Source organism: Lissotriton helveticus, chromosome 3_1, assembly GCF_964261635.1.
Source record: "Lissotriton helveticus chromosome 3_1, aLisHel1.1, whole genome shotgun sequence".
NCBI lineage: Eukaryota > Metazoa > Chordata > Amphibia > Caudata > Salamandridae > Lissotriton > Lissotriton helveticus.
In genome coordinates this window covers 1,393,409,178-1,393,428,573 of record NC_136061.1, presented here as the reverse complement: position 1 = coordinate 1,393,428,573, position 19,396 = coordinate 1,393,409,178, and the positions used below count along the sequence as shown (strand labels likewise).

At 41.5% G+C, this 19,396-nt stretch overlaps 1 protein-coding gene across 1 annotated transcript in view; it reads left to right on the top strand.

The window, feature by feature from the left end:
- Positions 1-19,396, top strand: part of ADCY5 (adenylate cyclase 5) — a 951,006-nt gene that overhangs the window by 882,625 nt on the left and 48,985 nt on the right. Inside the window, exons 15-16 of the mRNA XM_078682034.1 lie at positions 2,702-2,834; positions 7,099-7,362. Coding sequence (XP_078538160.1) covers positions 2,702-2,834; positions 7,099-7,362 — 397 coding nt within the window. The remainder of the gene's footprint in view (positions 1-2,701; positions 2,835-7,098; positions 7,363-19,396) is intronic.

Below are 19,396 nucleotides of genomic sequence, written 5' to 3'. Positions count from 1 at the left end.
CTATGGTCCTTTTTCTGTGGGTGTGGGAGCACGGGTCACATTTAGATGTTGCTAAGTCAGTCAATGAGCCCTGAACATGCATCTACTCGTTGCTTTAATTTGAAAAAACATTGACACATAGTGGCTTAGTCCAAGTAAGCAAACATAAACCACAACTCCAAAACTGCACATATGTGTAAGCTACCAAGCCAGGTGCTTTGTGCTGCAGCCCTTAGGGACCCTCTTTAGTACCTCAGGACTTAGGTACCAGGGTACCATTTACTAGGGACTTACAAACGGTGCTAAAGATTTTGCCAATTATGGGAACAATTGAACAGTTTTGGGAATGAGCTCTGGCACTGGGAGCCTGGTTAGCAGGAGCCCAGTGCATTGTCAGTCAAAATCACATCATTTTTCCAAGCAAAAGGTGGGTGTGACCATATCAAAAAGGGACACTTTCTACTCTTTCCTTATATTTACAGGTTATGAGATTTTGAGGCCCACGCATTTAGGGACTAAACTTTTTTTAAAAGAAATGCCTTGTTTCCATGGGCAATCAAATGCATGCACATGCTATCAAACTGTCCTGTCTTCTACCAACACCAAACCAATGGAAACAGCACATGTTGCATAGATTTTAAAATCTGTTCACGAAGATTGTTTGGTAGCTCCACAAATGGCACAGCCAACAATATTTTTCGAAACACTGTCTGTCCTTCTTTTGGGTAACTGCAAAAGGATGCGGCTTAGGAATGCTTTGCAGCATTCTTTCATAACTTATAAAAATGTATGTATCAAATTACACATTCTGTCGTAGAACTTCACAATCGAAATCAAATATCCTGACCCAGTGCAAAGTTATGTACTGCACAACCTAGCAGTGCGCTCCAAGGGAGTAAGGTGCACTTGAACAAGCCCTCCAAGCCATATGCGCCCTTAATATAAGGAAACACCAGCAACTAAACCACCACCCTGAAGGAAGTGGTGGGCTAAGGAGAGTATGGTGCTCCAAGGGCGGGGCAGCTGATCTTGTACCGACTTTATACTGTTTAGTACAAACAGACTTGAAGTGACTATGGGCCTATTTACGAGAATATCACGCAGTGCAGCACAGCAGGTCTCCTTGCTGCACTGATCTGGGTGACACAGAAAAAGCAGGAATGCTCCCTATTTAAGGCAGTATGGCACATTCCTGCCGTTTCCCCTGCTCTGGCAACATTTTGGCATCCTAGGGCCAACACATGCACCCTTGAATCATTGCATTGCAAGCATATAGAATTGTTTTTGTGCAAGAAGTAACACCTTCCTGCACAAAAACAATCATGGGTGTGCTACACAATGCAGCACACATAGAAAGAGGAAGTAACAAGGAGAAATAAAGAGATTTCTCCTCATTACACCTCCCCTGAGAAGGTGTATCTTTTTGGCACCTTCCCATGACTACCAGGTTGGGTGGTGCAAGAGCGATCCAAAGTGACAGCGTTATGCTTTACCATCCTGAAATGGTTCAAGAAAATTCTATGGAAGTTGCCTATCTCTACTAAAAAAACGTGGTCCACGCCCTCGTTACTTCACGGCTCGACTACGGCAACATCTTATATTTGGGCTCCTATAAGGCCGTGATCCGCAGACTTCAGTTAGTTCAGAATTCTGCAGCAAGACTCCTCTGCAGAATCCCCAGGGCCTCCCCCATCTCTAGACACTTGAGGGACTTACATTGGCTCAGGGTGGAGAACCGAATCAAGTTCAAAGCCCTGAGCTATATGTTTAGAATCAAGGCAGGCACTGCCCCTCAATATCTCCAAGCTCTTGTCTGCCCCTATGTTCCTTCACGTCACTTACGATCAAAAACCAAGGGCAACTTTGTTGTACCCAGGGTCAAACTTTCCAGAATGGGTGTGAGATCTTTCTCCTACCTCGGTCCTTCCCTCTGGAATACTCTGCCTTCTAACATTCGCAAAGAAAGTAATTACACCCACTTTCGTAAAGCTCTTAAGACCTGGCTTTTTGATCAATAACTCCAGCTCACTGCCCTGTTTTTTTGCTCACTGTCCGCAAATCCAATAAATAAATAAATCAGTTCATTAATAGGCTCCTATGTTCCTAGAAGAGATTTCTGCATATTGTCTGCCACTACACTGCAAAGCGCTCTCAACCAATGCAAGCGTTCAAAATAATAATCTAACTTTACAGATGTGTACAGATCTTTACAAACTTTGATGTTTTTGTGAAAGAAGAAAGGGGAACCAAGAGTTTCTATGGTAAACATCTGCTTTTCAGCTCACTTCTAAAAAAATGACAATTGTCAAGGTCTGTTGTAGGCAATACACATACAATTAGTCAATGCACTTATTTGCTTTGAGCAATATCCATAGATACAGGGATTATAACAGAATCAGCTGAGTCTTCAGACAGTTGGTCAACTGAGTCAGCCTGTAGTCATGCAGTAAAAGTAAAACAAGTCCAATTGTTTGATGAAGATTCAGGTAGTTTGCCTATTTGACTTTACAGCAGCCACTTATAGTTAATCAAAATTCAGCCAATTACCAGTATGTCAAATTAGACTGTTATCTCCTCATGACATTGAACCATCCAAGTGCAAAGGCTTTTCTAGCCCTTGTTTGAACAATGGCTCCTGTGCCCAGACTGCTTGACTAAAGATGTACAGATACGTGACCTGGAGTCCCATCTTTTATTTGGGTTTGTCTTTGCCCCATCACAGCTCGGAGAGCGTGCCCAGGGTGGCACTGAAGATAGTGACTCCCATCATCATCACTGTGTTTGTCTTGGCACTTTACCTCCATGCCCAGCAGGTGGAATCCACAGCGAGGCTGGACTTTCTCTGGAAACTGCAGGTACAGTGAGATTGAATCATCCATCACGTGCCCTGCCATAAGTAACTACTGTTGCACAATGGTGCAGTTTTTTTTAACATCATGTTGATTTTTACTTGTTTTGTTGACATATGTTCATTTGAGTATTCGTTTCTATTTGCAATTATCGATCATAAAAATTCATGCTAAACAACAAAAATGAATTGTAATATTTTTTCTTCTAATGGTGTGAAAACAATTTAAAAGAATTGTACAATGTATCTCAAATGCACCGTGGGAATTTTAGCATAACAAACAATTTCTCCGAGACAAGCATTGGCAAAGCCAAAACGTTTGGGTTTAATGTGATAACGTATATACAAGTAGAGGTGTGCAGAAATGTAGTTTCCATAAATTAGCACATTAAAGACAGGCCTTGCTGTGCCTATGCTTGCAGTTCGGGTAGTTTTATATTGTTGAGGCTTTGGTATTGTTAGTGGTGTAAATGATGGTGATATTTCTTATTGTAGTGGTACTGTTGGAATATTTGAGGTATTGGTGGTGGTGGTATTTGGCATTGGTGCCGTTAGAGTGGTGGTATTGTTGGCCGTACAGTTCGTGGTACTGGCGATGGTCAATTGCAGGCACATTATGCACCAACAAAAATCTAGAAGCTGGGCCAAAACAGTATTTGCACCAGATTTCAAAATACAAGTTGCGACCAAACTGTTTTTAGTTGAGGTATTTTGCCACTGAAAATTTCTAGGTACTCATAGGAATCTGTGTGCCCAAACAATACAGAATGTGAAATAATGTGCTGTTTTACAAGTCGCAAAGAAAAATCCTGCACCATAATCCCTTCCTCAGAGAAAAACTCGGAATCTGGCTGCAAAACCATTCAGCGAAATACCGTGACAATACCTTAACAATATTTCCATGGGTATGTTTTACAAGTAATTTCAAGCGCTGCACTCATTTTGTGAAAACAAATAGCTAACAGACAAGACAGCTGGGTAGGAAAATAATTTACCTAATGTATAGACTCATCAGCATTCTATGTAATCACCAAAAAATTCAAAACATTTCAAATAAAATTACTAAATATTAATTAATTGTATAGAATTCAATCAAACAACAAAATATTATAAAACACAATAAAGGAGGGAGTTAATACACATGTATATAACACAACGAGAATTTATTATAACACAGTAATTAAAAAAGTGAACAAGAACCACAATTCATAAAACCTTCTTGTATCAATTTATATTTAAAATATACAGATAGACAAATGAAATAGACTTTCAACTGTGAATAACTAAAGTTCTTTCTAAATCCTAAAGTATAAAGAACCCATATTCACAAGAACATAAAACGTGGCCAGAAAACTAAATTCTGTTCGACGCGCGTTTCGGCGTTTCCACAAACGCCTTCTTCAGGAGCCACAAGGTTATACTGTAATAATCTTTAAAAGAAAGGAAGAAAGAAAGAAATATTTACATTTACTTTCTGTCCACTCTTAAACATTTCATTATCATTATTCAAAAAAACATATGTACATATTCCCTCCTAATTCAAACATTGTTACATAGGTTTCTATTTACATCATAAGCATCTATTTTGAACCATGAACCACAAATCTCATTTATTCAACATATTCCTATATTTCACCAGCTGTCTTCCTCATCCTACATCGACTAATTATTTACAAGAGAGAAATTTCTCAGTTCATGATGGGCTTCTAGAGCAGTTGATTTACAAATTTAGAATGTGACAATAGAGGGGAGAAACCGGATAGTAGTTATAGAATACTACCTAGTGAAAGGCCACAGTCATTTTAATATTTAGAAATACACAGGGCTTTCCCTTGATGATGTATAGTTTATTGTACATTGCAGATGATTAGTCGTCCTTTAGGTTCTACTTACTTTAAAAGACAAAGGAATACGACTTCCCATGGTCAGAATATTTCGTGTTCAAATAAAGCACTCCACTTCTGTTTAGACAAGAGATGTCAATTTATGTCTGTAATTGTCAAAAAGAGAGGGGAGGGGGGCATGTTATAGCCTATATTTTATTCCCATAGTTGCAAGCACACGCTCACCATCAGCAGTAACTAGCGGTTACAGGCTTCTAAAGCGAGCCTAGAGAAGTTTCTTTATGCATTAGCGCCTTTTGTATTTTGACTTAAAAATGACCTTTCAACTCTGCAATGATGCCGGATCCCCCGATTAGTAGCGTATTATATATTAGTCTATTGTTTAACGAATATTAAGAGATCAGACAAGTTATCCTAATCTACCGTAGTGTGCAAGATGTTGCCCGAGAATTAGAGATCATAGAAAAGCTAGGAGCTCACCATTAGATTTATTTTTCCCCGATCCTTTTTCTATTATTTAATTCTCCACTTGGACAGCTGTTTACGTTCTTTCCTATGATAGGCAGTGACAAAACTGTTAATAAAAAAACGGAAATAACTACATGTATTACAACTAATATGTATAATGATTGCTGCATTGGGCCGTCCGAAAGCGCTGCACTCATAACGCGGCAGTTAAAATAAGAGGTGGTTTTACATACTGTTTGGTAAAATTCTTATGCAACAATACTTTTACAGGAAGCTTGCAATCTTGACGGATTCAGGCATTCGACACAACCTCTTCCACCTCGCTTCCCTAACCTGCCAAAGTGGAAGGTTAAAAACTTTTCCCTTGCAGTGCATTTGGGCACATCCTGCAGGCCAGTCCACTGTATTGGGTGTTAAGTAGCATCATGCATAGTACTGTCTGAGTCCTCACTGGCCAAAGACAAAAGACATATCAGAAAAACTTAGGCCTGAGTACGAATTTGGCGGATATTAACGTGGCGGATATCCTGTCCGCCGTATTACAATTCCATTATATCCTATGGAACTTTTCATTTGGCAAACGGGCTATCCCTCGCATTTGTGATGTAGTATCCCATCCGCTAAGATCGTAATCAGGCCCTGATGGGCACTAAGGTTTAAATAGGGGTCTGATTATGATCTTTGCTGATGGGATACTTCATCACAAACATGATGGATGTCCCGTCCATCGTATTACAAGTTCCATAAGACATAATGAAATTGCAATACAGCAGGCGGGAAATCTGTCACGTTTGTGACGGAGTATCCCATCCGCCAAGATCGTAATCATGCCCATAGTGTTTTAATCCCACAAATTATTATTCTCTGCAATGAATGTGGTGTAAACAAGCTAGTCAAGTTTACAATTTCTGTGCATCAATCATTCATTTAGGTTTCTTTATACCAACAGAAGACTCGTACTTCTAACAGAGTTTGACAACAAAATACTACAAATTTGGTGCTCTGTAAAAGCATAGTCCAGATTTTCTCCCAGGTTTTTTAATGCGCGAAAGGGAAGCAATGACGCATTTTACTGTCTGTGGCTTCTTAGTAAGGTGGTTGTCAATTCCATTGACAGACAGGTACAAAATACATTCATTTAAGGAATATAGACGTACACCTGGCTGTTTGGCCTTGTGGGCTGTTACATGCTGGTTGGTCTCTTCACAATTCCAATATTGCTTGTTTATTTAAACCTTAGTGCCAGAAGCATTGCACTGCTGCAGATGGGACAGGGAATAGGAGAATAGAATTTGTGAATGCTAAATATAGAGTCACCTTGTTAGATATAAGTGTTGTAAAAAAAGTTATAAAATTGTCTTTTTTTTTTTTTAAATGTTGGCACTTGAAAGTTGTATGCCATGCATCTATAGGAGTTAACATCAGTAGCCAGATTTTTTAAATCTAAAATGGGAGGTTGTTTGCAGTGATAGCTGTCACTTTCAGGTACATTGAAGATTGTGTCAAGCCAAATAGAATGAACTGATTCTAGGAAACTTTGGACCTGAGGAGAAAGGGTTAAGGATGAGATGTGGGTAGGCACATACAATCTTCAGTACCAATGTCCTAAGGAAGACGGAACCTCACGAATTATGGCGGACTGACCAATGGCCAGGGATAATACCCAGGGGCGCCACCTCTACTGAACCAGGGCCTGATTTCTAGCTTGGGTGTATAACTCACAGCGCTGTAATGTCTCTGCAGGAATAGTACACTGATAGACAGTCAAACAAATCTTCAGGTGTTCGTAGCTATAAACTGAATGAACATCAACTGGGCGTGTAAAGAGGTTATTGACATGCGGCCACCTTTACTGCTCTACTACTGTGAACTAATGGTCTGCGAGGAATTTCATTCTGCTCAGTATTTAATCACACTGGATAACAACCACACTCACTCTGTACTTTCCCATGAAAACAGGCTACAGAAGAAAAGGAGGAGATGGAGGAGCTGCAGGCTTACAATAGACGGCTCTTACACAACATCTTGCCCAAGGACGTGGCAGCTCACTTCCTAGCACGAGAGAGACGTAACGATGAACTGTATTACCAGTCGTGCGAGTGTGTAGCCGTTATGTTTGCGTCCATAAGTAATTTCTCTGAGTTTTATGTGGAGCTTGAGGCAAACAACGAAGGTGTGGAGTGCCTGCGTCTCCTCAATGAGATCATTGCAGACTTTGATGAGGTAAGTGAGTTACTGAGTGGTCTGAGTTATTCCACTAATCATCTTCTAAAAACCTTCTTGTGGACTTTAGGTCTTGTATGACATGGCCCTCTTTTCAACATTTCGGTATAAAATGGGGTAGAACTCTCTAGTTGTTAGCATTTTGCTTTTTATCTGAATTCGCTGTAATAGCTCTTTTGCCTCAATCAAGGCCTTGTTGTTTTTCTTGAAATCTCCACAGTCAAAAGTATTGTTTTTCTGACAGAAGTCCTTGTATCAAAAGACAAAAGTAACTAACAAGACCATAAAAATACATACAGTCCTTTTATCCTCCTCATGTATTTCCCAAAGTAAAATTCTGAGAGATTTAGCAACCTCTACTTTAAAAGAAAAGAAAGTAATAAACTGCATTTTCACATCTACCTGTCTCAGTCAAGGAAACAGTTAGACATTTAATTTGCTTAGCACGTGGCTCAATTTCCCTCATCATCTTCCCAAAGAAGAAAGAGCCTTTTGGATAGGCTGCCATGCTAGGGGATTTCTGCTAGAAATGCAGTGGAGGGTTACTTTCAGAAATATGAATTGACTTTTATCTGAATAATGTGAGACATTGGAAAAGATGTTGATACCAAATTGCCACACCAATGACAGAATCTTTGGAGGTTTGTAGTTTGTGAAAGCAGAGATCTAGTCTAATTGTGTATTTGAATCTGGCTTGCTTCAGCCAGTCTCATTCCTGACACTCAGACAGCAGAGGTGTAGGAAGGAAGCAAGGACTGTTTGCATATGTTTTTTACTGGTAGGGAGGGGGAGGTACCTCATTTTAATAGAAAAGTCTGTGTGGCTTTGGTATCTCCAGCAACCGAGATAACCTTCAGCCATTTTAGTGTACCTTTAAAAATGTGTCCTATGACTTTTTTTGTCAAAAGTAAAACCAACGCTGACACGATGGGAAGGCCCCGACTTGGGAACTTTTCAAGGATAGGTTCTAGGCCCTCCACCAACCATTTACCAGTTGGCACTCCCACTGCCTGGAATATGGAGACCCTAGGGGAAGTCTGCTTACTATCTGAGGAAGGGCTGAGACCTAGTCTCCCGCTTCCTCTTAAGTAAAACTTTCACGAATTTCTCCTCAAAGGGGCAGGGAAACTAGCTGCCTGCAGTCCACAGGGAAATCAAGAACAGGAAAGGCATCAGCTGATCAGTTGGGACTTGGATCTAGCTGGAACCTTTGCTGGTTGCAGTGCCTGATCCTATTTACCAATGGTATATTTGCCCTGGAGCCCTAGTAATTGCATCCACATGTTTTGGAGCTGCAGGCATGACCAGGAGGGAGAACATCCGTTATCTTTAAAGTTGGCACTGTCCTTTTGGCTGTTGCACTGAAGCATAGATATAGAGAAGTCTGTCTCCTCTTGCATCCATGGCCTGTGTATCCCAGAAGAGTTCCTGACAGTATGAGGCTATTCAGAGACCTTGAAGAGAAGAACAGCACTAGTGCTAACATGTCTGAAAGTATAACATTTCCTACCAATAACATTTGGAAACCTGCATATTTGTTTCTGCAAATGTGTAGCACTGTGTTTTTTTAAATAAGGCATGTCCCTAAAAGTTGATCTGTTTTAAAACCATTTTGTGGTGCTTTAGTTTATTTCAGTAGTAAAATTAAATGCCCTGCTACAGTTGCTGGTGTTTTCTAAAGCACAGCTTGGTAGGACACCATTGACTTTTAAGGCAATTACTCTCTGTGAATGCATTTTGCTTTTATTATACAAATGTGGACCTCCTGTTATCCTAAACCGATTGTTTTGTCACTTGGTATTGTTTTATCTATTAAAATGCTCCATCTTTTACTAAAGGTAATTGTGAATTTTATGCTTTTAAATGTTGTTTTGGTGCTCCCCAAACTCTTTATATGCTATTTTCTTTGAAAGAAGCCTATTGAAAGGAGTGAGAGTCACCAGGGGCTAAGCTCTTGATCCTCACAGAGACCTGCATTTTACTTCATGGGTACTGGGTTACTTAACTCGCTGGAATCCCTTCTAGTCACAAACAGACATCAAGTACAGCCCATCACAGATGAGCAGTCAGTCAGGGTTGGGGGTGGAGCAGGATACAAGATGCTATAATAAGTGTATGCCGAGTAAGGAGCTATGAAATTAAGGGTAATGGCTTTGGAGCAGATTGCACATTAGATATTTTAATTGGTTTGAGCGTTTTCTATCCTCTTGCTGCATTGAGCTTTATATTCATTCATTGTTCATCCATTGAAGTTGTTACATTGTTTAAAAAGAAGATGGTCCGAAGTAAAATGACCTTTTCTGTTGTCAGCCAATAATCTTTATTCGGTTTTATACAACCATACAAGTAACACAAATATACTTAAAAGAGCAACTGAACACTTTAATAATGACAAGATCCGAGCGCATTTTATAATCATTATGTACTGATCGTGTCAAGTGATCTAAAAAACAATATCCTTATTTGATCGGACAAGGATGGTCATCATGATAATCATCAAAAATTGTAGGTCTTGAGTGAGTCAAGCAAAGATAAATTCATATAAATTGCATTTAAGAAAACATAAGACAATAAACGGTAATTAAATAAGTTAATCATATATATGTAAAGCGGCTTACATTAAAAAAAGTTAAACAGATTCAAATTGATATCTAAGGCTGCAGATTTAATTAACATCCTCCAATACTCAATCAACATATACAAGGTCTATGTATATTTCTGATATTTTGTTTACCCATCTCAGCCCGCCGCCGTATGTCTCTTCAATAATTTATTTCCCCCGTTTATTCACAGACTCGATGTTTATGACCTTGTGTGAGCATGTTTCATCATACTTATTGCTTTGCTCCTTGTTCTCTGCTTTCTGATTTAGTAGGATGTTTGGCACTAACTGGGTGAATTTTCATGCTTTCACCCAAAATTTCCTTTGCTGAGTTTCCATTTCTATTGATTTTGTCAACATGCCACAGATTCCTGCTTTGGAGATTATGGTGGATCCTGCTGTAGCTTGATAAATAGATTTCAGAAAGGCTTACATTATGTCGCCATAGCTCCTTCAGATGTTTAGGATGGCACATGTTTTTGCTCTTCAAGCATCCTTATCAGTGTAGTGCTTTCATTCTAACTTAGGCTCTCAGAAATAGTGAACTCTGATAAGCGTGTTTTCACTGTCTCCATTGAGAGCTCACTGTTGTACATTTTTTACTTGATGCCTGTCTGGAGCCCCAAACCATGACTTTCAATTTCTCTCTGGGAGTTCTTGCAGTATACATTCTATTCAATAGATTGTGGAGGGATGAATCATCAGCATACAGACCCATAGCACTGGGTTTCACTGCGACAGTGTGTCCACTTCAAGCATCCGTCACACACCCCAATTGGAGTAGGAGAGGCTGTAGAGCTCAAGGAAGTGGTCATCTAGTGTTAGGACTGATTGGTATGAATGTATTTAGCCAGGTAGAGGTTCTGGGTGATCAACCCAAAGTATAAGTGGATGCTGGATGGCAGACAGCAGGTAAGGGGCAATGAATTGCTGCAGGGGCACTATCAAAATGATCATTGGGGACTGCCATTGGAAGGTTCAGCAAAATCAGATGATCGGTGGCAAAAATGACGTGGAACCAGAAGAAACTGTGCTAAACTGGAGGCTGAGCAGCTATGATCTGGTGCTCCCTGTTGAGGCCTAATCTCTTTGAGTTGCTTTGTTCCTTATATCCGATCAGAGAGGAGCAGAGACAAGAGCCAATGAGAGAAGGGTGCTGATTAATGAAGGAGCTAGATTAATAAGAGCAGGAGGCAAAGTGGTTGGAAATCTGAACTGAAGGACCAGCATTCCAGCCATCCCAGATTCCATGTGTGATGCCTTTAGTCCTTGGGGCTGTGGAGAGGAAAAGTGTATGTTGTGAGCAGGTAATACCAGTATTATAGTAGCTGCCCACACTAAGCTGTGTATCTCCCTGCTGGCACTCCAACTCACACCAACGAAGATCTTCTATATCTTCCAAAGGAAAGCAGGACCTACTGTGTAACGATGGTAAGCAAGGAAAAGAAACAGCGGAAAACATGATTAGGAAAACGTTGGCTAGGGCATAACTAAGAAATAATATTTAGTAATTGGCATTTTGCTCAAGGTCAAAAAAAGGGCTTGTAGTGCCAAAGATTAAACTCAAAACGTTAGGAGTTTGTAGGTAGCCTTTACTACAGCTGTGGTACAAGAGCACTATGCTGATGCTTTCATGGTTGAAGGTAATCGCATCAGCATCTGCTCACTTTCACTATCTTTTTACGGTAGGTTTCTAACAGAGACATGGAAGGCCTATTGGTCACCATCAAACTATAGTTGAGGATGTCATTTATGCTATAAAAATTGACACATTATTTCATTTAACTACAATGGATTTATTATTTTATTTTTATTGATTTTTATAGTTTTATAAAGTGTGACTAGACCCAAACATATCGGGTATCAGAGCGCTTTACACAGCACCAGTTTCATTACATGAGGACACATTCATTTTTGTTAGGCACGGGGAGATAAAGTGATTTGCCCAGAATCACAGGATGTTGAGCATCGTTGCCGAGACTCGAACCCGGTTCCCTAGATTCGACGTTGACCGCTCTAGCCGTAAAGCTAAATCCTCTCCCCATAGATGATTGAATAAATTAAAATGTTATTGAAGGATTGTTAGAAATCATTGGAAACACTTTAAAACCAATCTTTGAAACCTTCAGTTGAAAGTCGTAGCAAACATAGTAAAACATGACTTTTAGACATTCGGTATAAATAAACATCAGAGCTATCATAAAATACCTAAAATACAATCAGAATAAAATAAACAGCTACATACATTCCGCAGAGTGGCAAAATATAAAGAGTATGTGGTACGTATAGCAATTTAGTAAGGTCTATGTTGCAAGGAAATGAAGGACATCTCAGATTTTCAGCATTGTATGCATTAATTAGCCCCACCAACTAATGTCTCTGTGACTCAGGACAGCTCATAGCTTTGATGACTATCTTTTTAAATTTTAGAAAGCAAGAAGTTAACTGTCCAGACTCACCCTTGAAGCATACATCCATCCCCATGTTACAGGATGGGATATTGAAGCACATAAAACCAGATAGAAGCCAGTATTTACGAGGCTCCACTAAGTATGGGCAAGTGCAAATAACATGTATCAAAGATTCTGTTGCTGACCCGCATAAGAGACATGAGCGTTCTGGGCAGGGAAGGCTTCTCGGCTAAGGCGGAGGAGCGTCGCACCACTGCTTTCAGAGCATGAAAAATAAAATGATAACTTGGTTATCATCTTTTTATTTTTCACTAGTGGGCTTGGTTAGGGCAGGACTGGGGTCTCTGAGGGAGGAGTGGTTTGCACATGATTAATTGCACATGACAGTTTGGCCAGCCGTCTTGGACCCGCCAAACATTCATGCACACTTTGCATGTTTCCCACCAGGATGCAATACACAACCTGGTGGTGAACATGTACAGGCTTCCACTGCTTGTCTGAGCGCTAAACCAAGGCGCTCAGACCAATCACAATGCTGCATTGCAGCGTTGCGAATGGCATAGGGGAGCCTGAGGAGAAGACGGACCGGAGAAGGGTCTGAAGCTGAGGAGATACGGCAATGTGAAAATGTAAGTGTTAGTTTTTTGGGGGTTCCCCCTCCTGTCTCCCTGCCCCACCACCCCATGCCCTTCCAGCCACTACTGGTTCTGGGCCATTTCCTAATTTACTGTACCAAACGTCTCTATATAGAATGAGACGAAAGCGGTATTGCATCTGTTCTCTTGTCCGCTAAAATGGTCAAGGTTTTTTCAAATAGGGTAGAGCAGTGGGGAATCATAAAATGCACCTGCGTACTTCGCAATTTTTCTTTTCCTTAAAACATCGAGGTCCAGATCAGCTGATATTAGTGTGTGCCTGTTTCTTCAAGAGCTTAGAAAATAATTCACCTGGAAGGCCCTTATTCCAGAGATGCGCAGCTTCTAGATGTAATAAATATTTTCTCAAACACAAAGTCCACCTGGAACTTACTCTTCTTATTGTGCCTACAAATAGTGTGGGGCTCTGCCCTTCTGAGCTTATTACAGTACAAACGGAATCTAACTTGACGCAATAATGTGCTTTTTTCCAGGTTGAACTTTGATCTTAGCTCTGTTCACAGGTGGCGTTCAGGGGTCGAAATGAGGACTGATATGTATTGCATACTATTATGTCCAACCATTCGCCCAAGGTTTCTTTGAAAACAACCATGCCATAAAGCAGAGTTAGCAAGAGTTTACAGCCAACGGCTTCATAGAGTTGACTTGTACCTAGACAGGTAACATTCTTTAGTAGCCGAGAGACAGTGGCGCGTAAGAAAAGAGCAGAGTCCCTAACTGATGTCCCATTGGGCTGCCACTGCTCTCTCTCGTCCAAACACAGAGCCACATACTTATAATTTGTCACTCTCTCGTGATCATTATTGATTTACCCTTGCCTCTTCAAATGTATCCTGCGCCCAAAGACAATGACCTTAATTAAGATATAGTAATTTTACAGCTGTTCTTCTTGCAATTGTAGCTAGTTCATCCACTTGTCTTTGGTGTCCTATTCCGATATGATTTAGTAAAGCGGTGTCAATGGCATACTGTAGAATGTTAATTTTTTGTCTGAAAACTCTGGTGGGCATACCTCCTCTCATATCTGCTAGATGAAGATTAGAGATTAATCCTTTATTCGTGGCAATATTCCTAGTGATGATCAATTTAGAGGTTAGCCTACTGTGTAACCCATGTGTTAGAGTATTTGCTGATAACAGCATTCCATAATTGTGGAGGGATACTCTAAATCTCATGTTTTTCCCAAAGCTTGCCTCTATTGATGTTATCAAAGGCTGTAGTAAAGTCTATAAAAGCGGCTTCAATCAGTATAACCTTATTTTCCAAGTTGTTTTCAACAAGAATGGCCAAGGAAAACAAGTTGTTACCTATACTGCAGCCTTTTGTAAAACCTTTTTGGTAAAATGGAACGAGGCCCTTCTCTGTGGTCCAAACTTTAGACTCTTTCAAAATACATTTTGCATAAATCTTTCCTTCAACATCTAGTACCCCTGTAAGGCAGAGGTTTTGTGGGACTCTATTCGAGTCTTTTTTGTGGATCGGAACCAGCAGAGAGCCCCACCAGCTATCCTGGGTACTGCAGACGGTGGTACAAGGTCTACTTGGGGGCACTGTATGAGTCTGCCTGCCTTCTTAGGGAGAATGCTACCACACACCAATGGAAGGAGGCGACCGGAAGGAAGGACCCGGAAGGAGGCGACCGCCTTCTTGGGATGGAACAGGAAAGCAATGGAAATAACCCCCTTGAGCCAAGCGACATTCTAAAGGAAGTGGGAAAAATACAGGGATTCTCAAAGGGGAACGTCATTGGGATATCCAAACTAGGGGACATCTGGCACGGTGGGGCCAATTAGACATTCGTCAACATGCAGTGTCAGTCTGAACTGGTGCCCTCAGAAACGTATAAATACCTCCCGCTTCAACACGCACTAGCTAACTTAATGGTGAACAACAAGACTGCATTTGATGCCAGTTGTCAAATGTCTCCAATGGCTTGTTTTGATTGTGCCTCACCGAGCAGACAAGTAATGCCCTGAAATCTGCTATCTGTTTGTGTTGTTATGCTTTATTTCTTTTTTGAAGACACAATAAAAAAATATATTTTTTAAAAATAGAAATAGACAAGGTACACAAAGTGTTTGCACATTAACTTACCACTTGTTTAAAGATTGAAGCTGATGTATCATTGGGGCCCGCGGCTCCACTTCTGTGGATTTAATTAATGGCTACCTCAACATCCCTCAGCGATATCACAGCATCATTAATGTTGTTCATCTCAGATTGTTGCTGTGGACGTTTCGGTTCAATCTTATCAGGGGGAGAGATGTTGTCAACATGTTGTGATTACAACATGAGGCGGAGACTCTGTTCAAAGGACAAGCTTTATTCAATATACAACAGGACATCAGCGCGCCCGCCGTCTTCCGCCAGCTGATAGGAACTGACAGGTCAGCGTGCGGCGGCGCTCAACTTAGAACGTTTGGGAACCCAACATTCCACCGTTCCACCGTGGCGCGCGGAGCGGGCCCACGGTGTCAATCAAGTCACAACACACCTCCCTTTCCTCTACACGCAGGTAGAGTATAGGCAGAAGAAAGGACAATGGTGAGTAAAGCAACATGAAGTAGGAACAAGGAACATAACAGGAACTTATCCCACAATCAAATCATGCACATGTTGTGGCTGTCTCCTGGTCCTTAAGGGGCTTTGATGAAGTTGAGCTCTCTGGTGATCGTGAGGCTCATTATTAATGTCAAAAGATCTTTGCCCAGCACCCAAGTTATCCCCGCCAGGACCTGGTGCCCACACTTCAGCACCAGTGCGAGCACTGTTAAGCAATTGTCGATCAGGGGCTAACATGTAACCAGAACATGAATTCTTTGAGTCAGCATTACTTATGAATGTTCTAGGAACACTGTCGCGTGAGCAATACTTTGCTACCCGACGTCGGTTCCATTTTTCTCCGTTTTCTAACACCACATAGGAAGGGTAAACCTCCTTGACCTTGAAGGGTCCTCGAAATTTGCACAAGCCTCTTACCCATCGTCCGGAACGGACTTTGACCCAGTCATCAACACTTATATTCTGTGAGGTCTTTTGCTCGCTGCATGCACGCCTGGACGCATTCACAGGAACGCTCACTTCACAACCACCACCGTTCTTTCCATCCACTAATTCTCTGATCCACGGAGGCACCAGCTTGGAAGCTGGCTTTCTGCCTCGCATAGCAGTAAAGGGAACAACTCCGGTAGTGGAGTTCTCCGTGGTGAGATAGGCCCATACTAACTCACTCAAAGTCTCTTCTATTTCAAGGTCATTGCTGAGTGCCAGACTAATCGCGCCTTTAATCATGCGATTTGCTCTCTCAACAATCCCATTGGATTGTGGGTTGTACAAAGTGGTGAAGGAATGTTTAATGCCACACTCACTCAAAAATTCTCTCATCTCAGTGGAAGTTAATTGTGTCCCATTATCTGTAATGAGGACCGTGGGGTGACCCTCCTCTTTGAAAATCATGCGCAGTACTTTAATGGTAACTCGAGTTGTTATTTCGGGGAGTAGATGAACGATAAGCCAGCGGGTATGGACATCCATTACCACTAAACCAAATCTTTTGCTGGGGTGAACACCCGGCATAGGCCCGATAAAATCAAGGCATATGCTGTGCCACACTACACCTGGGTCATGGATGGAACTTGGGACAGATTGGGGTCCCACCTTAAGTCTCTTTTTGCATTCACGGCACTCACTGCACCTCTCCACCCAACTGACCACCTCACCATCTATTCCAGGCGACCAAAATTCATTTCTCAACTGTCTTCTTGTTACCGTTTTGCCCAGGTGCCCTTCGTGCGCTAGGTCAAGGAGCTGCTTGCGAATTTCAAATGGGGGAATAATCTTATCACCACGCATGATGACCTGTTCAGTGACAATAGACAATTCGTCAATGACCGTGTTAAAAGGCCTAACGCTGATTGGTAAGGTGCTTTCTCTACGTCTACCCTTAGAGATGAGGTTCATAACATTCTTTAAGACTTCATCACGAGACATTGGTTCTCCCCACTCTTTCTCACTGACTGCTCCACAACTCCACTGAATCACTTCCTCAACACAAGAGATCGCTCCTTCACTCTCTTTTTTCGATACTCCGGTCTTGTCCACATCCTCCCATTTTAAGGATAAACGTGACATACAATCGGCCTGCACGTTGCGCCAGCCCAAAATGAATTCAACATCAAAATTGTATTCCTGTATCCTGGAGGCTAACCTAGCCAGTCTGGCTGACCCCTTTCCTGTTCCACCTGGTGAGAGAATTTTCAACAAAGGCTTATGGTCGGTGCAAAGCTTAAACCTATGCCCCCACACATACATTCTGAAATATTCTACACCCTAAGCGGCTGCCAGGGTTTCTTTTTCAATAACAGAGTAACAGCGTTCGGTGGCAGTTAAAGTGCGAGATGAAAATGCCACCGTTTTCTCATCAGTGCCATCGCTCTGTGATAACACAGCTCCTATGCCAGTTTCACTCGCATCCACAGTGATAACAGTTTTTTCATGTACATCAAATGGAACAAAAATTCCTGCATTGTATATCTCCCTCTTAATATTGACAAAGCACGTTTCTTGCTCCTCCCCCCAACAAAACTTGACTCCTTTCCTCAAGAGCATCTTAAGTGGCTCTGTCTTGCTTGCAAAGTTTTCCACAACTTTTACATAATACTCAATTAGCCCAATGAATGAGCATACTTTGTCTCTGTCAGTTGGTACGGGACCCAATTTTATGGATGCCAACAAGTCTCTTTTAGGTCTGACACCCTCGGACGAGATAGAATGTCCCAAATATTCCACCTCTGTTGCCAAAAAGGAACACTTTTCCCTGCGCAATGTCAACCCTTACTCTAATATTCTTGCAAGGGCATTTTTCAGAGCAGAGTTATGTTCACTTACACTCTCACCAAAAACCAAAATATCGTCCTGGAAATAAATTACATTTCTCATGCCCTTGAAAACCTCTGTGACCATCCTTTGGAAGACACTTGCTGCTGAACATAACCCAAAGGGCATTCTTGTAAATTGGAATATCCCTTCATTGGTGATGAAGGCTGTCAAGTGTTTAGAAGATTCGTGTAAACGAATCTGATGGTAAGCATGACAAAGGTCAAGTTTAGAGAAGTATTTCGCCCCTTTATGCAACACCATCATTTCTTTTATGTTAGGCAGGGGAAAAGTGTTGGGGATCACATCCTAGTTTAAACTTCTTAAATCAACACAGAAGCAAAGGTTACCATCAGCTTTCTGTGAAATTACAACTGGAGAAATCCATGATGAGCATTCGATAGGTTCTATGACCCCATTAGACAACATCTCGTTCAACATTTTCTTAACCTCCCCCCTTACCATGAAGGGAACCTTTCTTAGTTTGTGTTGTACAGGGACGGCATTACTCTTGAGCTTTATCTTGTGCACATATCCCTCTAAGTTGCCCAGTTGATCTCTAAAAACACCTTTACCACCCTCTAAGATGTCTTCCACTGAGAGATCATCCACCACCATGACCTGTTCAACAGCGTGTGGGTCAATTTTGATGTGGAGGTCAAACTGGTGATACCATCCCAAAATAGGGGGTCCTGATTCTGCCAGGTACAATTTGCCCCTCACAGATCTTCCCTTAAATACAATGTCAGTCACCATAAAACCAAGAATATCTATTTGTTCACCTTGATACCCCCTGGATTTATATCTTTGGGCATCAGTTTCTTGCTAGGCCACTCATGCTTGAAAATTCTCTTGGGTATGATAGTATATGGTGACCCTGAGTCAACCATCAAATCCACACTTTTCCCTCCTATCGCAAATTCAGCCTTAGGTCTGTTTTTCCGCCTATCATCTGATTTGTGTGATTTGGTGAGAAGGATTTCTCTCTCCTCACTACTATATCCAATGAAGGTTCAACACACAAGATTCTATCAGGTCAGTAGGGGTATTCATGGACAGGAGATTCATCAGATAACATTGCTACCTTACCCTTGTTTGTATCCCTACACATTCTTTCAAAATGACCTTTCCGGCCACACTTTCTGCATTCCTTACCAATGGCCCAACACCGCTTTGAGTCAGTCGTGTGGTAAGCACTGCCACAATTCACACAAACTTTGTTTCCATATCTACTGGGATATGCTCTACCCCCAGAATTGTTCTTTGCACCCTTGAACCTAGTAGATGCAGCTACCTCCCCTTCGCAACCCTCTACAACAGAGGTTTCACCCTCACTAGACATGTTGGCCTTGGCGTCCCTACGATCCATCTCCTTCATGCAAGAGTCTGACTCCGCTATTATTTACGCAATGTCAATGGCATCCTTAAGGGAAGGATCTTTGGCAGCCCATAAACGTTCTTGGGTGTTCCTACTCCTGCATTGAACAATG